Source organism: Podarcis liolepis (genome assembly GCF_965112155.1).
Source record: "Podarcis liolepis genome assembly, chromosome: 6".
In the NCBI taxonomy this organism is placed as follows: Eukaryota; Metazoa; Chordata; class Lepidosauria; order Squamata; family Lacertidae; genus Podarcis; species Podarcis liolepis.
The window spans coordinates 31,713,385-31,736,003 of NC_139559.1; the positions used below are offsets into that span (position 1 = coordinate 31,713,385).

General features: G+C 41.1%; 2 protein-coding genes across 3 annotated transcripts in view; one reads left to right on the plus strand and one right to left on the minus strand.

Annotated features, from left to right (window-relative positions):
- Positions 1–22,619, minus strand: part of CEP250 (centrosomal protein 250) — a 136,488-nt gene that overhangs the window by 40,312 nt on the left and 73,557 nt on the right. The gene's annotated exons all lie outside the window — the stretch shown is intronic.
- GDF5 (growth differentiation factor 5) lies at positions 2,228–7,614 on the plus strand. The gene is made up of 2 exons (XM_083508484.1): positions 2,228–3,838; positions 5,053–7,614. Exons 1-2 carry the CDS (start codon positions 3,202–3,204, stop codon positions 5,919–5,921), a joined length of 1,506 nt encoding a protein of 501 aa, XP_083364610.1. The 5' UTR covers positions 2,228–3,201; the 3' UTR covers positions 5,922–7,614.

Below are 22,619 nucleotides of genomic sequence, written 5' to 3' on the forward strand. Positions count from 1 at the left end.
ACTGCTGAAATTCCCTGTGCTTTAACTTCTAAAGAACTGCTCAGTCCCCAAACAGCTGCGTCAGCATAAAAAACTATAGCGCTCATTAGTGGTTTGAGGACTGCAATCTCTATTTGTACAATGGGGATCATGCTGCTTGCTCAGGCTATTAGAGCACAGTTAGTAAGAAAATTAATGTTTGAAGTAGTACTTTCTTTAAACATTTCTGCTTCTGGTCATGGTCAAAACCAACTGTTGGCAGGGAAAAAAATGGTTTAAGGATCAAATGACACCCTCAACCCCAATTAACACCTCCTTTATTTTTTATTTTCTCTGAGCTGGTTGGGCTCATTCCTTTTTCTAATAGAAACAAGTCACCTTTCTGACATATACAGAAGAAATCTTGTAATTATTCTGAATTTAAAAACTTGACTACATGTGACAAAGCTGTGGTGTTCCTGCAGCAACTGGGAGACTTAACAGCAAAGTCTGTAGTGCCAAGGTGCATCAGTACCTTTTGCCATCCTAATAATAGCTTTAGAGGGCAATTTTGTTTGGAGTTGGGATGGCATAGCATAGTGGAGAAGGGTTAACCCTCTCCAGCCTGCTTCCCCAATCAAATCAGTAATCCACCAGCTCCGCTTTGAATTTTTTTTGTTTTTTGCCTGACTTGGAGCGACACACACATTTTTTGTTTTGTTTTGTGCCTTAAGGTTAATGGAAGATCCAGGACTTATTCACACTGCAGTTTATTTTTTTTTTTAAAAAAATTAAAGAACAGTTTTAACAACATAAATAGAAAAAGTGAAAAAAGAAAAAGGTCTACTATATTATTACAAGAGTTAACAATAATATATATACAGGGTGATTCATCATGAAGTATACAGTTTCCATTCATAGTAAATGGAAACTGTATACTTCATTATGAATCACCCCGTATATATGCCTTAGATAAGTATATATGGGATTGTAATTGTTAACACACTGAAATTTAATGGGAATTTGAAGCTGTTTGTGTCTCTGTATTTTTGTCTGGCAAATGACATCCTCCTCATTCAAATGTTACCCTGCTCTCCTCCCTGCCCCCCATTCAGATTTTCCTGATATGCCAGTCATCTGACAAGGGAATAAGATCCAATATAAAATCCCATGTGACCCAACTGTGAAGGCATTGAAGCACATTGTGTACATTGCATGGGCAAGTTTGTTTACATACATGGTGACATTTCACTGTGTGCCATCTATTGCCACACTTCTTCCATTTTGTTTTCATTTTGGAGCGACACACACTTTTTTTTTACTTGCCTGCTTTTTTGCGCAAATTTGGTAACTAAAAAAACCTATAATTTTATCTTAAATTAAGATAAATGATATCTGTGCACATGCCTACAGTGGACCACAGGTTTCTGGAAACGATGGTGGGTGGGGGAGTCCTAATCAAGGGGAGGAGACAGCAACACACTGTGTGAATAAATCCCATCAAACACCACCAACTGATGTGGATGGGAAACATTGAGAGAGATTTCAGAGGCTGAAAACTAAAAGCGCTCACATTTGGATGCACAGAAATATACACAGGGAAACAGTGACCCAGGTGCATATGAATGCCTAAGGTGGACACAGCCCCAATCAGACATTTCATCCATCTAAAGTAAACAAACAAATAAATAAATAAATAATAAGCATTGGACAAAGCAGTCATAGCTCCTGGGCATATTTCAGCAGGTGATGTAGGTTGTGGTGCACAGGTGGACAAGAAGCCCCTGAAACATTCCCTATGCAGCAGAATTCATCTTGGGGCCAAATTTTGTTGAGCAACATGTACAAGATTAAAGATTTGGGATGCTCTTCTTCATGCAGAAGACATCACTCAGCGAAGCTCACCTGTTTTTGTTACAATCTAGAAGACATTATTTGCCTAATTCACGGTCTGTTTTCCCAAAGTTTATATCCTGTTTTCTGGAATCAATGCAGCAAGAAAGCTTCATTCCACATATAAATGTATTTATGATATCTAGTACCTTTACAGTTCCAGCAGTCTGTTTTGTAATAGCAATTTTTTAATTTTTCTGTAAAATATCACATTTATACTAAACTATTTAAACAAGCTGTCTTTTCTTTCACAGGAGCTCTAGGTTCCTGCAGGGGACACTGCTGCTTAAACATTGACTAATCCTGGTAAAGAGAACCAGTTAAATAAAAGACTCTAAAAAGCTTTATGCAGCGCTAGCAAATATTCCCTTAGCTAGGCATCACATGAGATTTTGCTTAATTTCTTAAAGACTTTTAAAAATATGTCATAATAAATGTTTTAACGTGCTTATTAAAGAAGAGTTTATTTTGTTAATACTCTTGTTAACTCTCATCCTTTCATCACCCAGTGACAGAAGGAAATTGCTGCTAATAAAGGTCAGCGTCTATGTTCAGAAGAACTTTATAAAACATCTCTGTGAATTAGAGCATGCTTTAATGCATTTATTCCAACTGATTTTGTTAAAGGCTTCTACTTTTTCTCTTATACGGCTTTGTCTTGTTTAAAATGAGAAGTTCATTTAAGGCTAAAAGAGGCAACAAATTGCCACTTTAAATTGCATATTCTATAGAGTTTGGGTCCTACAGAGTTGTTTTACATGAAGCAGAGTATGACTCATGCTAATGGAAAGGGCAAAGAAGACTTTTTAAAAGAAATATATCACACTTAAATTAGTTTAGACAGCATGACATCAGAGAGTAATTAAATAGGTTTTTGTTGGAATTCCGCTTCCAATTCCTGAGTTCAGGTTTGTAAAAGATTTCTGAGCACCTGCAGGTTTCTGTGTGTGAAATATTTTCACTGGAAGGGATTCAAAACTTTTTTAAAAACCTTTTAATACAGAGGCAGCATTACGCCATTCTTCCTTCTTGGAAAAAAAACCCTCTCCGATTTAAACAAGAGTCCTTCAAGTTTTTAGTCACTTTTACAGAAGAAAGGGGGGTGGTAAACTTTCTCTTTTCAAGAACAAGCTGCTAGCAGAAACCAGGAGAAGACCAAATTGACTAAATTAGCATTTCCACTATGGGACTGGATACAAATATTAAACAAGTAGATTTAAAGTGCTTTAAGCTGAAAATAAAACGCTTTCTGCTGACTTTGGTTCTTAATTTTTTTCATGTTTTCTTATGCCAAACTGGAGGAACCTTTTCTGATTTTTTCTTTGGTGGCATTCAAAGGAAGACCAGAGGATGAAAATCCTGCACTTTCTTACTCTACTGCTTTGGCACTTTAGCTGGTTTTACCTCGTTTTCATTTCCTTAGCACTGAGTCCTGCTGAAGCAAGTCAAGGCAATCCAGGATCCAAATTAGGATTGTCAAACATAGATGGAAAAGAGAGAAACCCCTTGCCAAGGGCAGGTACATTTAGAACGGGGAACCATGGATATAGTGCTGGGAATTCAAAGTCTAGGGCAAAAAATAATAATGCGCAAGCCGGACTTCTCTTGGCAAAGACTGATGACTCAAAGAAGACTCTCTCTAAAGCAGGGAGCACAGACAAAAAGGTAGGAGTTCAATCTTCAAACAGACAATCGGGAATAAGGACGGTGACCCCAAAGCTACAGAACTTTGGCCCCAAGGCCCCACTGAAGAAAACTGGCACCAGCAATTCAGATGCCAGCTCCTTCAAAACCAAAAAGACTAAAGAAGCTATTGCCCAAAGGGAATCTAAGGAGGCGTTCAGGCATCCTGCGATCACCCCACATGAATACATGCTCTCCCTGTACAGGACTCTCTCTGATGCAGAACGGAAAGGTGTTAATGGAAGCGTAAAACTGGAGACTGGGCTTGCCAATACAATTACAAGCTTCATAGACAAGGGGCAAGGTAAGAAAATAGAATGTTTGCCTATCTTTCAAGTGTATGAAATCCATGTCAGAAGTTAAAGGGCAGAGGGGATCTGTTTTTCCAAAAATCTTGGCATTTTCATCCTTGCAATGTAGATTTAAAAAGCATTTTTCACATCAGCTTTTTGATATGTTTACAATGACCAAACAAAACGGCCATGCTTTTATCTCAGTGATATTAGTAATTTTAGGATTATGTTGTTGTTGTTGTTTTACAGTGAAATAAAATGCTTTTATTTCCTGCAGAACATGCTACTAAAAGTGTATGGTGGCAGTATATCTGCTGCAGCAAACAATACCCAATTAGTCCATTTCAGCTAAAATACCAATTTAAAGGGTTAGACTTGGGGAGAAGAAGACTCTAGAGTCTTTCTGATTTTCAGTCAGTCAGTCCTTGCTGATTTTGTTGTTTGTCTGTTGTTATGAATCAAACAAATTTAGATGTACCTTGTTATAAGAAATAAGCAGGAGATTTAATATTTCGGTGATGTCTCCAAGAGCTCATCAGGAGTCCATCCACATTCTTCCTTAGACCTTCACAGGGCCCCACAGCAACCTGTGAATGCTGGATGGATCAAGTGACAGTGCTGTTGGGTGCACAGGTCTCTGACACAAGCACCATTGGAATGAATGATTTGTGCAACCATGCTTGGTAAATTTAGCTTGGATCAGTCATTTTAATGTTGAGTGTTTAGTCTTTATCTAGACTAAAGGAAGTGTCATGCTAATGGACAACAAAGACTCTCTCTCTCACACTTTCTCTATGTATCTCAATAGGTAGATAGTATATAAAAGCGAATGTATGCCTTCAAACGCTAAATCAAGTGACAGCACATAAGTGACCAAAAGTACAATAAAACAAAATGTATTAAATTTGCCGTCTGGAATCTTAATACCAAATGCAGTCAAATGGAAACTAAGTCCTATTGATTAGCCTTAATGTACTGTCGGATTAACTTTGGGGGACAAGAACACAGACTAAAATAATGCAGAAATATTTCTATGTCTGAATTCGAAGTGTTCTTTTAGTAAGCCTCCATGGAGTACGAACTTGTAGCATTTCCATAGCATTGTTTTATAATTCCCAAGGCTGCAAACTAATAGTGAAGGTCATTGTATGTTATTAAGAGAAATTGAAATTTTGAACAAATTTCTGTTCAATATACATACATCTCTCCCTCTTTCTCTCTTTAGATGACCGTGCTCCAGCTGTTAAAAAGCAGAAATACATTTTTGATATCAGTGCATTAGAAAAGGATGGCTTACTGGGGGCAGAACTGCGTATTTTAAGGAAAAAACCTTCTGACAACTGGAAGCCTACTTCTCATGGGAAAACATGTCAAATGAAACTATTCAGTTGCTCCATAAGCAGGCAAGCATCCATCCTCTTGGACTCTCGGACAGTCAACATCTTAGATACCGCAAAATGGGAAGTCTTTGACATTTGGAAGCTTTTTAGGAATTTTAAAAACTCTGCTAACTTGTGTTTTGAACTGGAGGCTTTTGAAAGGGGAAGGCCTGTTGATTTAAGGACTGTGGGATTTAACAGAACAGGGAGGCAAGTCAATGAAAAAGCTCTCTTCTTAGTATTTGGTAGGACAAAGAAAAGAGACTTGTTCTTCAATGAAATAAAAGCCAGATCTGGCCAGGATGACAAAACTGTTTATGAATACCTATTCAATCAGAGAAGAAAGAGACGGGCTCCTCTAGCAACTCGGCAAGGAAAGAGGCCCAACAAGAATCTGAAGACAAGATGCAGCAAAAAAGCACTTCATGTGAATTTTAAGGATATGGGCTGGGATGACTGGATAATAGCCCCTCTTGAGTATGAAGCTTATCATTGTGAAGGACTTTGCGAATTTCCTCTTCGGTCCCATCTGGAACCCACCAATCATGCTGTTATCCAAACATTAATGAACTCTATGGACCCAGAGTCGACACCTCCAACTTGTTGTGTTCCGACAAGACTGAGTCCTATTAGCATCCTGTTCATTGACTCTGCTAATAATGTAGTCTACAAACAATATGAAGACATGGTAGTGGAGTCCTGCGGCTGCAGGTAGCAGCAGCGTAATCTCTCACAGTACTAACTGCAAAGCCTTTCCTAGCAGTTGACAAAAATGAACTGACACAGATCAGCACTGTGATATCACTCAGAGTGGTCGATACATGTTGTGGCATCTGTCACAAGCAATGCATTGGTTGGCAATTAACGCAAGCCTATTTTACTTTGCTGCCTCTTAGTTGCAGCACCCTAACCTCTACAAGCTACTATCAAAGCTCAGTGGCATGGGGGACTGTGTAATATTGCATACCCTATGGTGGCTGAAATTCTGTTTGTGGTGCTACATTGTTCAGTTGTTCCCTGCCATACATCAACCATGCCTCCATCGTGCTTCTTCTCTGTCCTGTTAGCAACACTAATTAGCAATTGTATGCTATGCTGTTGTGCCACATTTGGAGAGGCTCACAGCTGCCAACACAGCAGCTTGAAATATGCTGAAGTAGCCATTGGATCAGCTCATGGTGCCAAGCCATAGACAACGTTGTTGCATCAGTGCAGCATCTGTTGCACTGCACCTTAAATGTTTGTACTAGTGACACAACTCATAGGACCAGGCTGTATGTTTTCTAATAGCTAGAATAGATTTATAGAAGAAGTGACAAGAAAAATCTACTGAAATGTAATTGTTTTTGTATCTACCTTTTGGACTCATTCCAACACTAATTTATTACTTCCAGACTCTGTTCTAGATCAAGACATTTTGCTCTCTGGAGCAGAGCGCCAAATGGTGCTCCAGATACTAGAGCCAACACTTCTGAAAGTCAGTTCCTGCCTTCATCTATCCACCTAAATTCCTCTGCCTGAAGCAGCTTGATTCACTTTGACATACAGTAGGGCAGGCCTAGAGTTGCACAGATTCACCCAGAGTAACAACTTTCCTATGAAAACCTTATTCAAATGACATTTAATTTTCACATGATACAGATTTTTGAATTTCTAAGGACACTGGCAAATTCAGTGCAAGTTACTTCTGTACATTTTCGCTTTCTCCTTCTGGCACAGTTTCGAAGCCTGAACAATAATAATCCATCTTTGCAGGATTAATCCTCTGTTTTCATCATCATATATATAACTTTCATATGTGCTTTAGGATATCTCTATAAAACAGTGGACAAGATTCACATAACGAACCCCATTAGCCCCATTTGTGCAATGGAGCATTGCCTCATCTCCTACTCCCATGATCCAAAAAATTGACTGGGGAAGGGGGTGTCAGAAGAACCCCCAGAACAGAACATGGAGAAAGGGGGAGGGGTATCATTCCATCTGGTAGCCAGAAGGCTTGTACGGATGGAATGACTGGAAGAGCATGTTTAATTCTACCCACAGTGTTTAAACTAACTAGTTTAACACAAATAGTTATGAGCAACATTTCATAATTCTTAAAACTGTATATTTACCAATAAATAAATAAATGTTGAATTTGTTTTAAATTGTACGCATTATACATGGATTTAGAGAACTGCAGACAAACCTATTTCTTTCAATGTATATTTTATTTCAGCTTCATATCTTTATTAAATATCCATCTTTTTCATGTTAACGTTCAAACTGTTGTATTATTCTGCTTCTAATTCACGCTGTTCTCTATTGCTCGTAGTAAAATAACAGCTTAAGATGTACTAAATTATTGACAGTGTTAAGTGTATCTAGCTGCCATAGTTACCATAAATATAAATTTATTTTAAAAAGCTATTTGTTTTGAATGTTTTGTTCAATTAATGAAAACAAAACAAGAGAACCTAGGATTGAGGTGGGCTCTGTTTCTGAGCTTTTATGGTTTTGCGCAAATGTTTGATTGCCAGCAGTTGTATCTTCTCTAGAGGGTTTGTGGGTGAGGAAATTGCTATGGTTGTACTTGCAATTTATACCCTTGGAGCGGCCTATAGGAAGGTTCTCTTGCCAGTCTACCTCAGGCAACGCCCATCTTCCAGCCAGAATCTGTTATTGGCTCCCACCAGTGGGCTGCCACATTGAGAATCCTATTGGCTCCTTCCCACACCCTGTGCTAGCAGACAAGACAGCCCACTGCAAAGAGTGGCAAGGGAGGGTTTATGGATTACTAATGCATCTGATATACTAGTACCAGAAGTCTGGTTGCTTCTTTCACTTGAACTCAACTGGGTAGAAAAGGGGGAAACAATAACCAGTTACAGTGGTACCTTGTTTCCCGAATGGCTTGGCTCCCGAACAAATCGGCTCCTAAATGCCGCAAACCCGGAAATAAGTGTTCCAGTTTGTGAACGTTTTTTGAAAGCCGAACATCCAACGCTTCTTCCACAGCTTCCAATTGAGTGCAGGAAGCTCCTGCAGCCAATCGGAAGCCATGCCTTGGTATTCGAACAGTTTCAGGAGTCAAATGGACTCCTGGAACGGATTAAGTTCAAGAACCAAGGTACCACTGTTTTAACAGCTGTCAAAGGACTAGTATGGGCTGTTCTAACAATTTATGGTGGCTACAAGACAATTTGCTGAGGAGGCTTCACCTTGCTTCTCTAGCAACAAAACATCAAAGTATGCATGAGAAAAGAGTAGCAGTTGATGCTCAGATGTTTCATTGCTTGCTGCTCTAGTACTTTGTAACAAGCTGTTTGTGAAGTCTAGAATGATTAATGCATGCAGAACTGAGCATGTGATGAAATCTAGGAGAACCTAATGCCTCTGCATAGCAGCAGCCAATGTCCAGAGTAAATAATGGTTTCAATAATGTGTGGATGATCGAGACAATCCCTAAAGGGAGGAGGTAGACATCGCCCAATAACAGAGGACATGGGTAGCATATAGTAAAAACCTAAGCATCCCCTGGCATTTTGCGTTAAAAGATTTCAAGCAACATTGCTGGAAAGGTTTATGCTGAAGACCATAGAAGGTTATTGCCAGTCAGAGAATTCAGCAGTGGATTAAATGGACCTTAAAAGGTAAAGGGTAAAGGGACCCCTGACCATTAGGTCCAGTCGTGACCAACTCTGGGGTTGCGGTGCTCATCTCGCTTTATTGGCCGAGGGAGCAGGCGTACAGCTTCCGGGTCATGTGGCCATCATGACTAAGCCGCTTCTGGCGAACCAGAGGAGCGCACAGAAACGCCGACCTTCTGATCGGCAAGTCCTAGGCTCTGTGGTTTAACCCACAGTGCCACCCACGTCCCTAAATGGACCTTAGATCGGGTGGAATAAGACAGTTTGCCAGTTTCATATATTCGTATTTACCTACATTTCTGTGGGTGTTACCTTCATTTCAGTAAATAGTTATTGAGTGACTCAGGGCCCCTAGCTCTGGCCTTTGTCTGAGTCAATATCTGAATAAGTAGTTTGGGAGATAAAAAAATAAATAAAAAATGTAGCCTCAGTCCACCTTTCTTCCCCATACTTTATGACTGCCCTTGAGGGACTGTATAGAAATTGTCTTTGGTGCAGAACTGAATATAGGTTTAATTTCCCTCCAAAAGGTGAATATTGCAGTCATGGTGTTCGTGAAAACCTGTTAATTTTTATTTTTGCTACTTACACGCTGTGACAAAATAAGTGGTAGGGATCACTGGATGCATTCAAACACACATACAAGCTTCATCTGCCTTGCTCCTCAAAAGACATACTTGCCTCTGAATGCAAAGCTGATTTTCTCTTCCCTTCCCTTGTACAATTTTTGATCAAAGGCTTGTATTGTGCCAATTTGAAAATCGGGTTTTTAAAAAAATAAAAAGCTTGGAAAAACTTTCTGAAGAGAGGAAGAGGAGGGGCTTAATGCTGCCACAAAGGCTATCCCATCAGCACTGTGCACAACTGGCTACTAGCAAAATACAGACATACAGTACCTCATTTTATTGATGTTTGCTTTATTGCTCTTCACAGATATTGCTCCTTACAAGGATGTGGGTGCAGCTGCAGGCAGCCCGGCCACTTTCAGGGGAAGGAAGCCCCCTGCCACTGCCACCCCCCTTCTGGCCCAGGGAGTGGAGCTGGCTAGAGCTGGTGCTGGGCTTCCCCCCTCCTGCCCCTGCAGCCAGTGGTGGGTGCTGGCTTACTAGACTACAGCAGAGGCTTACAAGCTTTTTGAGTCCATGGCTCCCTTGGCTATATTCTTTCTGCAGCTCTCCTGTGTGATACTTGGGATAAACCTGACCATCACTCAAGGCACCCCAGGGTGCTGTGGCGCATCGTTGAAAACCACTGGATAAGTGTAAACATAACTTTTATGCGCACTGGGAAACAGGGGGAAAATGTGTGGCTCACTTTATTGCGGTATTTGCTTTATCATGGTGGTCTGGAACCAAACCCACACTATGTCCAAGGTATGCCTATACTATCCTGTAGAGAAGAGATTGTATGCTTGACTAAACTAGAGTATGCATGGGTGGCTCGACAGCAGCCTTTTCCTGCCTGGTGCTCTTCAGCTGTTTAGGACTGCAGCTCCCATCCTTCTCAGTCAGCCATGCATCCATGCTGGCTGGGTCTGGTGAGGGCTGTAGTCCAAAGCATCTGGATGGCACAGTGACCTGAGCACTTTCATCATGTCAGAATACACCCAGCCAGTATACCTTCTAAGCCTCCAAGGCTAGTTCAGTGCTGGCCCAATAATTAATTTTCTGAAGAACTTCAGCTGCATTACTCCCAAAGGATGGAGTCTGTCCCTAAGATATGCTTCCCAAGTGTTTGTAGTACATGCACATTTGACCCATTCACAATCACAGGACTGATCTTCACATGTATCTCCACAAAACACATGGAACGTTCTGTTCATAGCCAGGAGAAAGTGGTCATGTCAATCCATTCATAAATAGCTATTGTACCCTTAGCTATAATCCATTAATACTACACTAAAACCCCAAAGAGAACGGTGAAGGCTTGCTTTATGTCTAGACAGGACACGTCTAAGCCACTAGGGTTTCTTTCTGATATAACAGAACATCTGGATTTCAGCAGCAGGTAAAGGATGAGAGCAAGATCACATGGCCCCACAGAAGTCTTTACAGCACCTGGGAGAAGAGCCTCGTGAAACAATTTGGAACACAAACTGGCTGTGGAAACTAAAATGTTGCCCATTATGCCTGATAACATTCAGGATAAGGGTGAAACAAAAGGGTGTGTTGCACTAACTGGTAGTTGCTGGCGGACTCCAGGATCTATCTAGTGCTGGCCCTACTAGGCAGAAGGAGGCAGCCACTGGAGGCAGCCCCAACACCACCATTCCCCCCCAAGTCCCCTAAAAAGCTACCCTGCTATGGCAATGTACAGTGGAGGATGCTGCCCCAGGACCCATGTTGAGATTCAACTGCCAATTATATAAATATTTAAAATATCATCCTGCTCTTAAGCCAAAAAAAGGATCCCAGAGAAGTTTACAGATTGCTAAAAAATAAAAGACCCTTCCATCAGGCTTACAATCGAAAAAGACACAACATAAGTGGTAAATGGTCTGGGAGGAGAATAGTCTTGTCCTTTGCTTTAAACAGCCCTGAGTCCCTATCTGGGGAAATCAAGAGAGAGCTTCGGGGAAATTCTTTGGCTTTTGATTATTTGATTGCTGTTAGCCGCCCTGAGCCCGGCTTCGGCTGGGGAGGGCGGGATATAAATAAAATTTATTATTATTATTATTTTAAAATTTAATTATTTATTGTTTCTAAATTAGCATAGCTATACTGTTGCTTGTGAAATGCTTTTTCCTTGAACAGCTGGATACACGTATCCAAATAAATATACTGCCCAAATAAATAAAATGGCAAAATGGCCATACCTTCCTGAGAAGTTGTGCTTCATGCTTTCGAAATCCATAAGTGTTGTGACACCTGTAGTACACCTCACAGTAATATCAGGATTAGGTTTGGGTTGACAGGCCCCAACGCAGGAGGAGGAAGAAACGACCAACCAGTGGGGTGGGGAGAGCTGACTGGTGAGAGCAAGGGTTGGGGAAGGGGACTCAACTTCAACCACTTTGGAAGTGGGGGCAAGGATGCCAGCTCCATGCTCTGATCTCCTGCGTGAGTGGAGAGCCTTACTGGAGGCTGGGCTGGGCTGTGGGCAGCTGAGGGGGACGGCAAATCAGGAGGCAGCAGTATCTGATCAGAAAAGGAGAGTGCAGTATTTTCCCCTAGAACCAAGCACCAATCCTGCAGACCTGAGCAGACCCACCCTCCCCAGAGGAGTGTGCATCTGCAAACCCGCAAAGCAAGCGAATCTCATGAGTGAGAGCATAACACTCCGTTTTTAAAAGGCTTGACAGGCAGGATGTGGAAACTCTTGGGACATCTTCGTTGCCTCTGACCAGTTCTGAACTTCTTGTCCTGCTCCTGAAATTGTGATTCCTGGATTCTGTGTCTGCTGCTAAGCCCGTACTGTTAGCTGGCCTGCGGAAATATCTCTTTCTTACTTCTCTTTAAGAACCTCGAGCCAGTGTGGTGTGGAGAGCCAGTGTGGTGTAGTGGTTAAGAGCGGTAGTCACGTAATCTGGGAAACCGGGTTCGTGTCTCCGCTCCTCCACATGCAGCTGCTGGGTGACCTTGGGCCAGTCACACTTCTGTGAAGCCTCTCAGCCCCACTCACCTCACAGAGTGTTTGTTGTGGGGGAGGAAGGGAAAGGAGAATGTTAGCCGCTTTGAGACTCCTGAAGGGGAGTGAAAGGCGGGATATCAAATCCAAACTCTTCTTCTTCTTCCCTGTGAGTATTGAGCATGAGGCAGGAAATTATTGCCATAATGAGCCTCTCCAAGGTAAGGAAGACATAGTTTGATCTTTCCCACATGTAATGAAGAAAAAAACAAAGCAAAGATGACTTGGCGGGCAGAGTTCGTTTTCAACCCATGCATGGTAGTGATCAATGGAAAAGGAAATGAGTCTGGAGGGCCCCACCCAAAGAAGAAAAACTTTCCAAAAATATTAGGAAATAGTTCTACAAAAAAAAAAAAAGTGAGTAAGAAAGGCTGGCGGTGGGGAAGACACGATGTGGCATACATTGCTACATAGCACCAATGTATGGATGCTGACCACTTAAAAAAAAACACCTTTCAGGATTGTATACTAGATCTTTTTAAGCTTAGTGTTGTAAGTTTTTTTTCAGAACTGCTAATTAAAACTTGAAATTTGTTCATATTGGACCTAAAAGAGAGAAAAAAATTTAAAAGTGCTAATGGAATGCCCCTGTCTTTAGTAAGTTCCACTATGTTTGAGGCTGGGAATGGGGTGGGGAAGAAGATTGGATAACTGGGATCATAAGTCTACAAGTGAGTCTATGCAACAAAGTGTTGCAGTGCTGGGTAGTTCTGTTTAGGGTTCCATCCACTCCATTTCCCTTCCTCCCTAGCCAGCATAACAGTCGGCAAACATATAATGCCTACTGAACATGCCTAGTCCTTTGTGGACTTTTTTTGGTAGGGGTAGGTCACCATTTTGTTTTGTTTTTCTGGGGGTAGAGATGGGCTGGACAGACTTGTGCCTAATCCCAGGTAGAGTAAAACATTTAATTTTCCCATTGATATTTATGATCAGCTCTGTCTTCTACTGTGAAGAACATTTTATAGTAGCTTCTCCGTTTGAAGCAGGAATTTTCTACACATTCTATACTTTTGCCATCTATGTATCCCTGCTTCCTTCCTTTCTTCCCAGCCACTCCATTCTTTTCTCCCTTCTACCCGGTCCCTCCCTCAGTCGCCATTCAGTGTCATTGCATCTTTTGGGGCTTTTCGTTGTTTGCGCCCCACAATTTGTTCTAATTTGGGGGCATGTTACAGAGGCCTCATTGGCCTCAACTTGAAGTTGGAGATTGAGTGCCAGTCCCGTGCTGTGGAATCCTCTTCCAGCAGGAATTTGTCAGGCATCCTTGCTATTAACTTTGAGGCATCTCTTGAAGACTCTTCTTTATGCCAATAGGCCAATGCAATGGTTTACATTTTCTTGTTTAGGCAGTCATTTTAATGGTGGTTTTGTACTACTTTATAGTGTTTTATGTTTTCTTGTACATGAGTTGGTGGTATATAAAAGCAAGTGAAAGAAAGAAAGAAAGAAAGAAAGAAAGAAAGAAAGAAAGAAAGAAAGAAAGATCTTACCAAGCTACATTGTTTGCAAGAGCAGTGGAGAGAATCTATGTGGATTTTTTCAATAAAGTGTAATTGGACTGTAAAAGTGATTATTGAATTTGAACAACCTAAGAAATGGAAACCTTCAGAAGGTATTGTTAAGGATTTATTTTAGCTAAACTCTGTATGTTAAATAAGAACTAGGAAGCTTCATTGCTCGTGTATGTTTGTGTTTTACACATTTTCTTCTTTTTTTGCAATGGCTATGGCTATGAGCAATAAATATTTATTGTTCTAGCAAACCAGAAAAGAAAGAATGATAAAATGAGATCTAGTATAAAGAGTCTGGGCAAAGAAATAATTCACTCTTAATTAGTCAGGGCCCCTTATTAAACTGATTTCACATAATTAACAGCAGAAACCTATACATGTGCCCCCATTGTAAGACACATTTATTTTAACGAGACTTCATCCCAGGTAAGTCTTTATAGGACTGCAGCCTAAAGTACTTCTCATAACACATAAACTACATTATAGAATTCACATTATGTTAGCCAATAGCACAAATGGCTTAAGAAACCCCCAGAGACGTTTACTGAATATATTTATTGGTGGTACCACTTCCATCTAATGGATTTTGGAAGCAAACAAGAAATGGATATCAACAACTCACCCTCCTTGTGAACTTCCTTGGGGAAGTTTGGCAGTTTGAAAGACACAGCACTGGTCTACAGTGAATCATTGGTCTGATCCAACATGTCACTTGTCCAAGTTCAAGTTCCCACATTGAACAAACTTTAATTGTTAACTCTGAGCTTTCATGATGCTTTGTGGCTGCAGCCATGAGCACGTTCTCCTGTAAGTATGTCCTATTTAATGACAATATATACATTTATATATGTTGCATGTGCAGCCCATATCTAGAAGCATAAAAAGTTATACCAAAATATGCCAAAGGCTTACAACCCCACAGCTATTACTCTCTTATCAGCTGTTGGATTCTGATACAGAGTGTGAAGACTGGCGTCCCATATTATTGTTATTGCCAAGTGCCCTGCTGTCCACTGGGGAATTGGCATTAGCCAAATGGTAAAAATGAGAAGAAATATGAGTGGTAAAATAATACAGGTTAAAAGTTCAGCTTTCCACCTTTATGATGGCAGGTTTCTCTCCTCTCGCTCCCTCTTACTGAAAATGTCTCATTTGTATTTACTTTCTAGGGTCATTATCTGTCCCTAGTGAGTCTTTGTAAAGGTCCAAATTTCAAATAAACAGTACACTATGAGACAGGTATGTGTCGGTAATTTTTGTTGCATTTGGCTAAAATATGAACACTAAGCTGAATAGGTAAACATAAAAGTATGCCATTTAAAACAATGCATTCCCATTAGTGTTTGAATATGCGCCTAAACTCCATGTACACTTTTACATGGTTATGTCATTTCCTGTATAAAATGTGCTTGTTTATACAGCAGCCATATGAAAGATGCAGTAACCCAGTATGTGGGCTATTTGAAGCTGCTTTTAAGAAACATAAAACCCCCTTGGCCCTTGTATAATAAAAGGTGTTAAAAGATACTGCTTTTACAACATCTTACCCAAGCCTGATAAGACTTTTTTTCTTTTTCTTTTGCTGTTAAAAACTTTTACTCTGTGGTTTTGGTTAATCTTATTTTAGGAATTGTTATTCTTGTTGCATAGTATAGGGGTATTTTTTTTACAAGTTTGACATAAAGTTACATATCAGGTGACGATGGTTTTCAACAATTGTTAAATAAATGTCAAGCGTAAATAGTCAAATTAGTTGACAGGCCGCCTAATCCTGAGGGACTGCAAAGGTGCAGAAGCGAAGAAACAGCTTAGTGCCACTAAAATTCATAAGACTGTGTGGACAGCAAGTTTTTAGGGACTTGGATGTGGTGTAACACAGCCATCATTGCTTCAATCCCTATTCGTGTGTGTTTTTAAAACTGTCCCACCACAGCTCCTGGCACAAACCAACTTTGCCGATTTCTGTAACTCTGCAAGCAATACCTGAGGAAACACTAAACTAGTTCCTAGGTATGAGGCCAGTTTTGCAGTACTAGATGTTAGTGCCCATGATATCATGGGTGATGGGTACCCCCTCCACACAGTTTTCTTTTTCACTCCAGAAAATAACGTGTAAAGAACATGTGTTTATCCAATGCAGAGCAGAGAAGAGAATATCTGCTCATCTGCAGTAGTGGCTGGAACATATTATTCTTGATATTGTTATTATAAATGTGCAGTTTTCTGTTAGTTGTTTTTAAAAAGTGCCTTGGATCCAAAGGAAAGTTACCCCAGGAAGTACTCAACAGGCAACCTTCCCCACTCAGCAACCTCATGCACCCCTCTCTAGGGTTTGGGAACCCCTCCTGAGCAATGAGAGACAGAGTATGAATGACTGCTGAGTGAGGGAGAAGATGCTTTGCTTGCGTCCTGGCAGTACCTGCATCCTTCTTATGCCCAAGGTAAGTTACTGAGATTTGGGGACACGGGAAGGGGTGTGTGGCACTCGCTTTCAAGGTGAGCAGGGTCCACTTTGCCATGCCTTGCTGGAAAACATCTGAATGGGGTTGCCTGTTTTTTCAAGTTCCCTATTTGAATATTTGTGCTGTCCAGGGGCAAAACTAGGATTTATTTCACCCGGGTCAAAGACCCAGTTTAGCACACACAAACCCTATTTATGTACACACACAGGTTGGGAGCCTCAATGTCACCCCTCTGGAGACCCGGGGCAAAAAAACACCCAGCTAACCCCCCCCCCCAGCTATGGCACTTGTGCTGTCCCTAATGATTTATACCTTTATATACATTTCAGTGGGGTTGGCTATAGCTCAGTGATAGAGCAGCTCCTTTGCATGCAGATGACCCTGGGTTCTGGCTTCTCCAGGTAGGATTGGAAAAGACTTCTGTCTGAAACTGTTATGTACTGAAGTTCTCACCCTGGGCCAGCAGGGGGATACTGTAGATAGTTTTCACTCAGGTCCACATATGCAAATAAGGAATTGAAAGTGACGTTCAGTGATTGGATAGTTACAGAAAGTTGTTACTGTTGTGTTGTAGAGGAGCTCTATGTAAGCAGGCTGGCTGAACCCTTCAGTTCAGTTCTGTTCTGGCCTGTGAATAAACAAGAGCTGTTTGAAGAATCGCTGTGTCGTCTGATATGTTCACCCACAACTTAACAGAAACATTGGGCAGCTGCTGCCTGTCAGTGTAGAAAATACACTGAGCTAAATGAGCCAATGGTCTGATTCTGAATCAGACAGCTTCGTGTGTTCCTATGTTAGCTTCATGTTCCTTTGATATGATACATCAGACACACATTCTGAAGAGCATGCTGTTCAGTTACAAGCCCTCAGGTTTACACAGAATGACTTTATGACTAGCCTACAGTAAGAAATGTAGGGTGCAATGGGACTCCTCTAAAACATTAATTATCCTACCAGAAGTACTGTGGTGCATTTTGGATGCTGTGTCATACAAAATCTGGATCCCCATAGATGTTTTAAATATTGTATGAATTAATCTATTAAACATATTTATTGACTAGACTGTCATACTTCAATGCAATGAAAGGGATGCCAATAATTTTCTTTTTTTAAAAAGAAGTGATGATGACTCCAACTGCCATTGGATAAGGCAGTGCATTTATGAGAGCAAACTTTTCAAGCTCAATTATAGGAGTGATAAATATGGCTTTGAAATCAAAACCAATCTTGACATCACTTATTAAAATGCAATTAACTCATAATATTATCGTCGATTCTTAGTTTTAGACGTATGCTATGCATGAGCTCTGCTCACCAAGTTTTTTATACCACTCGCTTAGAACAGGCAGCAAATACTGTAAAATGTTTTACTATCTGGATATAGTTGGTTCAGTTTTACTGGAACATGCTCTCCTCTCTGTTGTAAGACTCCCCTGTCTGAACACCGCAACCTGGAATAATGAAACCAAATGTATCAGGGCAGAGGTCACTAATGCACACTCCACTACATGATTCTGAGAGGATCTGTCTTCAGATTTCAGTCCCAGGAGTGGACTTTTTAAAATAAAAGGATGGAGGCAAAAATCATAGGAAGCGAATGGAAAACTTTACCCAACTTTAAGGCTAGTGGTTCCTGCTACTCCTGTTAGAATGGCACATTTATTTACTTTAGCTGATCATCTGTGGGGGCTCTGTTTGCGACTACCTGCCCAGCAGGATGCTCCTGGCATTTCATCCCTCCCTGTCAATTTCTGAATATGTTTTGGCCCAGTGCCCAACTGGAAGGTTTGATGACTCCAGCAGACATTGTTACAGCAACAGAACAGAACAGAACAGTGATTAAGCTGCCCTCTACTTTGTCAGATTTTTCTTCTCATTTGTGTGCTGTTTAAAGAAGAGAACCTTTGCTGGTCAGACAGGTTTTTCACTCCTGCCTGCTTTAGCTTTCCATTACCAATAAGAGGTTATACAGCGTACAGGGCTGCACACTGTACCACACTATATGTAGAGGAGGTGTTCAGACTTAATTTATTCCCTGCCCCTGGATAAAGATTATTGCAGCTGTGTGTTTTGGAAAACTATCAATGAAGGGAGTTCAGCTCATACAACAAGCTTTGAATAGGCTACTGTACTCTGTATTTCCAGGTTCTGTTTTAATTGCACTTGCATATTACCTTAGAGAAAGCCAAAATCTGGAAAATGTTTTCTCATAGATGGTACCTCAGCCTTCTTGACCTTCTTTTTCACACCAAATGCATTCATGCATATGATCAAAACAATCTAATATGGAACAGGGCTTGTCTATAGAACAAGCTTGCATTTGCCAAAATCCAGGTTTGCTTGGCCATGGGTAACGTTCTGCGGACACTGGTCTCCAATGACCCTGCTCTGGACATTTGTTGAGTTATTGTCAGGAGATGCAGATTAAATGGGGAAATGGGGGGGGGGGGACCAGACAGGTATTTTGTTGCCAACAATGTTGTGTGGATGCTGGGGGGAAATGCAAGCACGCATGAGTAGCACCAATTCCAGAACAAACTTTAATCTGGAAGTGTCCCATGACATAGGGGATATTATGATCCTATCCCTGGGTGTTATTTCATGCTCCAATATATTACTATATCATAAGATACTGAATACAGTGGTACCTTGGGTTATATACGCTTCAGGTTACAGACTCCGCTAACCCAGAAATAGTACCTTGGGTTAAGAACTTTCCTTCAGGTTGAGAACAGAAATCGTGCAGCGGCGGCGCGGCAGCAGCAGGAGGCCCCATTAGCTAAAGTGGTGCTTCAGGTTAAGAACAGTTTCAGGTTAAGCACGAACCTCCGGAACGTATTAAGTACTTAAACTGAGGTACCACTGTACCCACTAATTTGCAGTTGATATGTGTGGGAGAAAAGTTGGAGGCACGCAGTGGCAGCTTGGCTTCATGTCGTTGTCTGTCAACTTCCCTGCCAACCTCTGCTGCCTTGAGATAGTTTGGGAACATGGGGATTGGGCTTGTGTGTATGGCTTTCCAGGCAGGATTAGAGCCCTAAATGTATTTTAAGATTACCAAGGGCTGCCAAAAAAGGCCTTGCGGCCCGCACATTGGACCATCCTGCTCTTTGCCATTTCACACTAAAGGATGGAACTAGAACATTGAATTGGACCTAGAAGCAAATGGGAAGCTGATGAAGTTGGTGTAAAATCAGTTCAGTGCTCCAGCCTAAGAGTACCAGACAAGTCTGGCTGCCGTATTTTGTGCTAATTGGCACCATACCCTAAATGTCACCATCCCACTTTTGCAACAACAAAGCCACTCTTCCCTCCGAGCTATTCTTTCCCCTTGCTTTACTTGCTCCGCCATTTTTGTACTGCCATCCACTGCAGCTTCAATCTTGAAGATCACTAACTGTTCCAAGCACCAATACGATTGCAAAACCTTGCCTTCTGTGTTTGATAGGTCTAGTTTTTGTCACCTATTGATTCCCAACCCCCAAAGTTTTCCTGATACCTGAAAGGTCCAAATTATTTTCTTATTGAAAGTAAGCAAATTACAAATTAGAGGACTTGTGAGGAATCTGCTTTAATTTTAACCGCATACCCCCTGGCCATGAGGCAAAGGAAGGATAAACCTTGGCATGAAAAACACAAACAAAAATGCCAACCTATTTTGTTATTACCCTGAATCCATGGGCTGGAAAAGGGAAGGAAAAATCTTGGCATGATTGATAGAAAACGGATGGTGACAACAAGCAGTACGGAAGTCAAGAAACTTGTGCTGCGGGTTGATTTTGGCTTCAGAACTGTGAAAGAAAAGTCCCAACAGGATAAAAGCAGATTGGAACTGGCAAAAAGTACAGAGTCTAGTCCAGAGTAGCAACTGAATGATCAATGACTAATTTGTGGGGAATCTACTGAGCAAGACCTGAGATCACAGAACATGAGACAAGGCACAACTACATAGTGGAAAGCATTACAGCAAATAAAAACAAAACAAACCTCAATTAAATTAGCTCAGTCCTGAAAAACACTCCGCAACTTCCTTGATATGTACTTGTCCTCAAGGAAGTGCAGACCACAAGTGAAAATGGAGGTTCCAGAAGCATTACTACCGTATTTTTCACTCTATAAGAGCACCTGACCATAAGACACACCTAGTTTTTAGAGGAGGAAAACAAGAAAAAAAATATTCTGAATGAAACAGTGGATGTATGATTTTTGTGGTTCATGCTGTGGCCACAGACATGATATGTGATTTGACGGTGAGTTTTGGGTAGCCCAGTGCAAAAATCCTGAGAAACCATGTGGATCCGTGCTTTGTAACCATGTTTTTGCACCATTGCGGCCCCTCGAAACAGTGGATGTGTGATTTTCTTTTGGTGCAGGCTGTAGCCATGGACATGCTATGTGATCTGAAGATGAATTTGGGGTGACCCAATGCAAAAATCCTGAGGATCCATGTGCTTTTACCTCCCCCCTCCCAGGCAGCCTCCTTTATCTCTAGAGTCCCTTATCTCCCTCCCGATCCCTTGCCGATCAGCTGCTCGGCGGCTTTGTTTCAACACCCCCTTCCCTATTGTTTGCCTTAGTGTCTTTTCCTTAGCTGGAGCAATTTTTTGCTCCTCCTTTTCTTCTAATTTCTCTCCTCATTGCTTTAATCTTCCTGTCTCCTCTCCTTGCAAGTTCGCTGTCTTTACCTCCCACCTCCCAGGCAGCCTCCTTTATCACTAGAGTCCCTTATCTCCCCTCTATCGCTTGCCGATCAGCTGCTCAGCGGCTTTGTTTAAACACCCCCTTCCCTCTTTCTAAAAAAAAAGAAAGAAAGCACGATCTGCTTTTTGCCCCTGGGCAATTCGGCCCCAGGGACCACACATTCGCTCCATAAGACGCACAGACATTCCCCCTTACTTTTTAGGAGGAAAAAAGTGTGTCTTATGGAGCGAAAAATACGGTAATTATTAAACTGCTTTTGGTGTCAAATACATTAATTCCACTAACTGTTAAATTTGTTGGTTTCAAGAATTTTATATTGTAATACCCTAAAGAATTTTGTGGTGGTGAAACCTCTGGCAGTGATTGAGCTGATGAAATGTCATGGAATGTTCACAACAGAACATTCTCAGTCTTTTACAATTTCATACAGGCGCTTGGGACAGAGGGGTTGTTACTTTGGCAATAGAGGCAGGCTGCTCTAATGCCCAAGGTAGCTTTAACTAGTCAAATTGGATAATGGATTCTAGCCTTCTATGGTAACCACATCTTCAAGTTCGGATGTGTTCCATCTAGCATATGGCAATCCTCAATATTTTTTTAAAACACTTTTATTTCTAAATGCCAAACATATGTTTCTCTGGAGAGGACAAGTCTGGAAAGACCTCAGTGTTAATGAATATTAGAGCTTAAACTTCACCTCAATTCCAGATTAATCTTTGTACAGCTATTTCTATGCATTTGCTTAACATCTGGGGGTCATGTTTATTAAGATGGCATCAATGTTTATTCTTGCATTTGAAGTGCCAGGAGCAGTTGATTTGTTTAAAATCAAAGCTGGGCTATACAGTGGTACCTCAGGTTAAGTACTTAATTCGTTCTGGAGGTCCATTCTTAGTTTGAAACTGTTCTTAACCTGAAGCACCGCTTTAGCTAATGGGGCCTCCTGCTGCCGCCGCGCCGCCAGAGCACGATGTCTGTTCTCATCCTGAAGCAAAGTTCTTAACCCGAGGTAATATTTCTGGGTTAGTGGAGTCTGTAACCTGAAGCGTATGTAACCTGAAGCATATGTAACCCGAGGTACCACTGTACCTGGTTTTGTCTTGCAGAAGAGAGCTTCCAGGTGGGGTGTACCTGAGTTGGGCATTTTATTTATTTATTTCATTTATAAAAGTATTAATAGGCCACAATTTACATAACCAAAACATAAACCTAATTTTAAGGAATGCAAGACGCATACACATACACACAACATGCATTGCAACATGCATTAAGGGTACTTTCAAATGCATCATTTAGATTTGATTTTAGTGTCTGTCTGCCTGCACATTAGCTCCAAACACAATTTTTTTCGAGTCATGAATTTTCATTGCTATGCTGATCTTATTCAGAAGCTTCAATTGCTCCTTCAATTGCTCCTTCCCCTTTCCACAACCCTTTTCTGTTCTGGGCATACACACAGATAGATAATTTTCAGGAA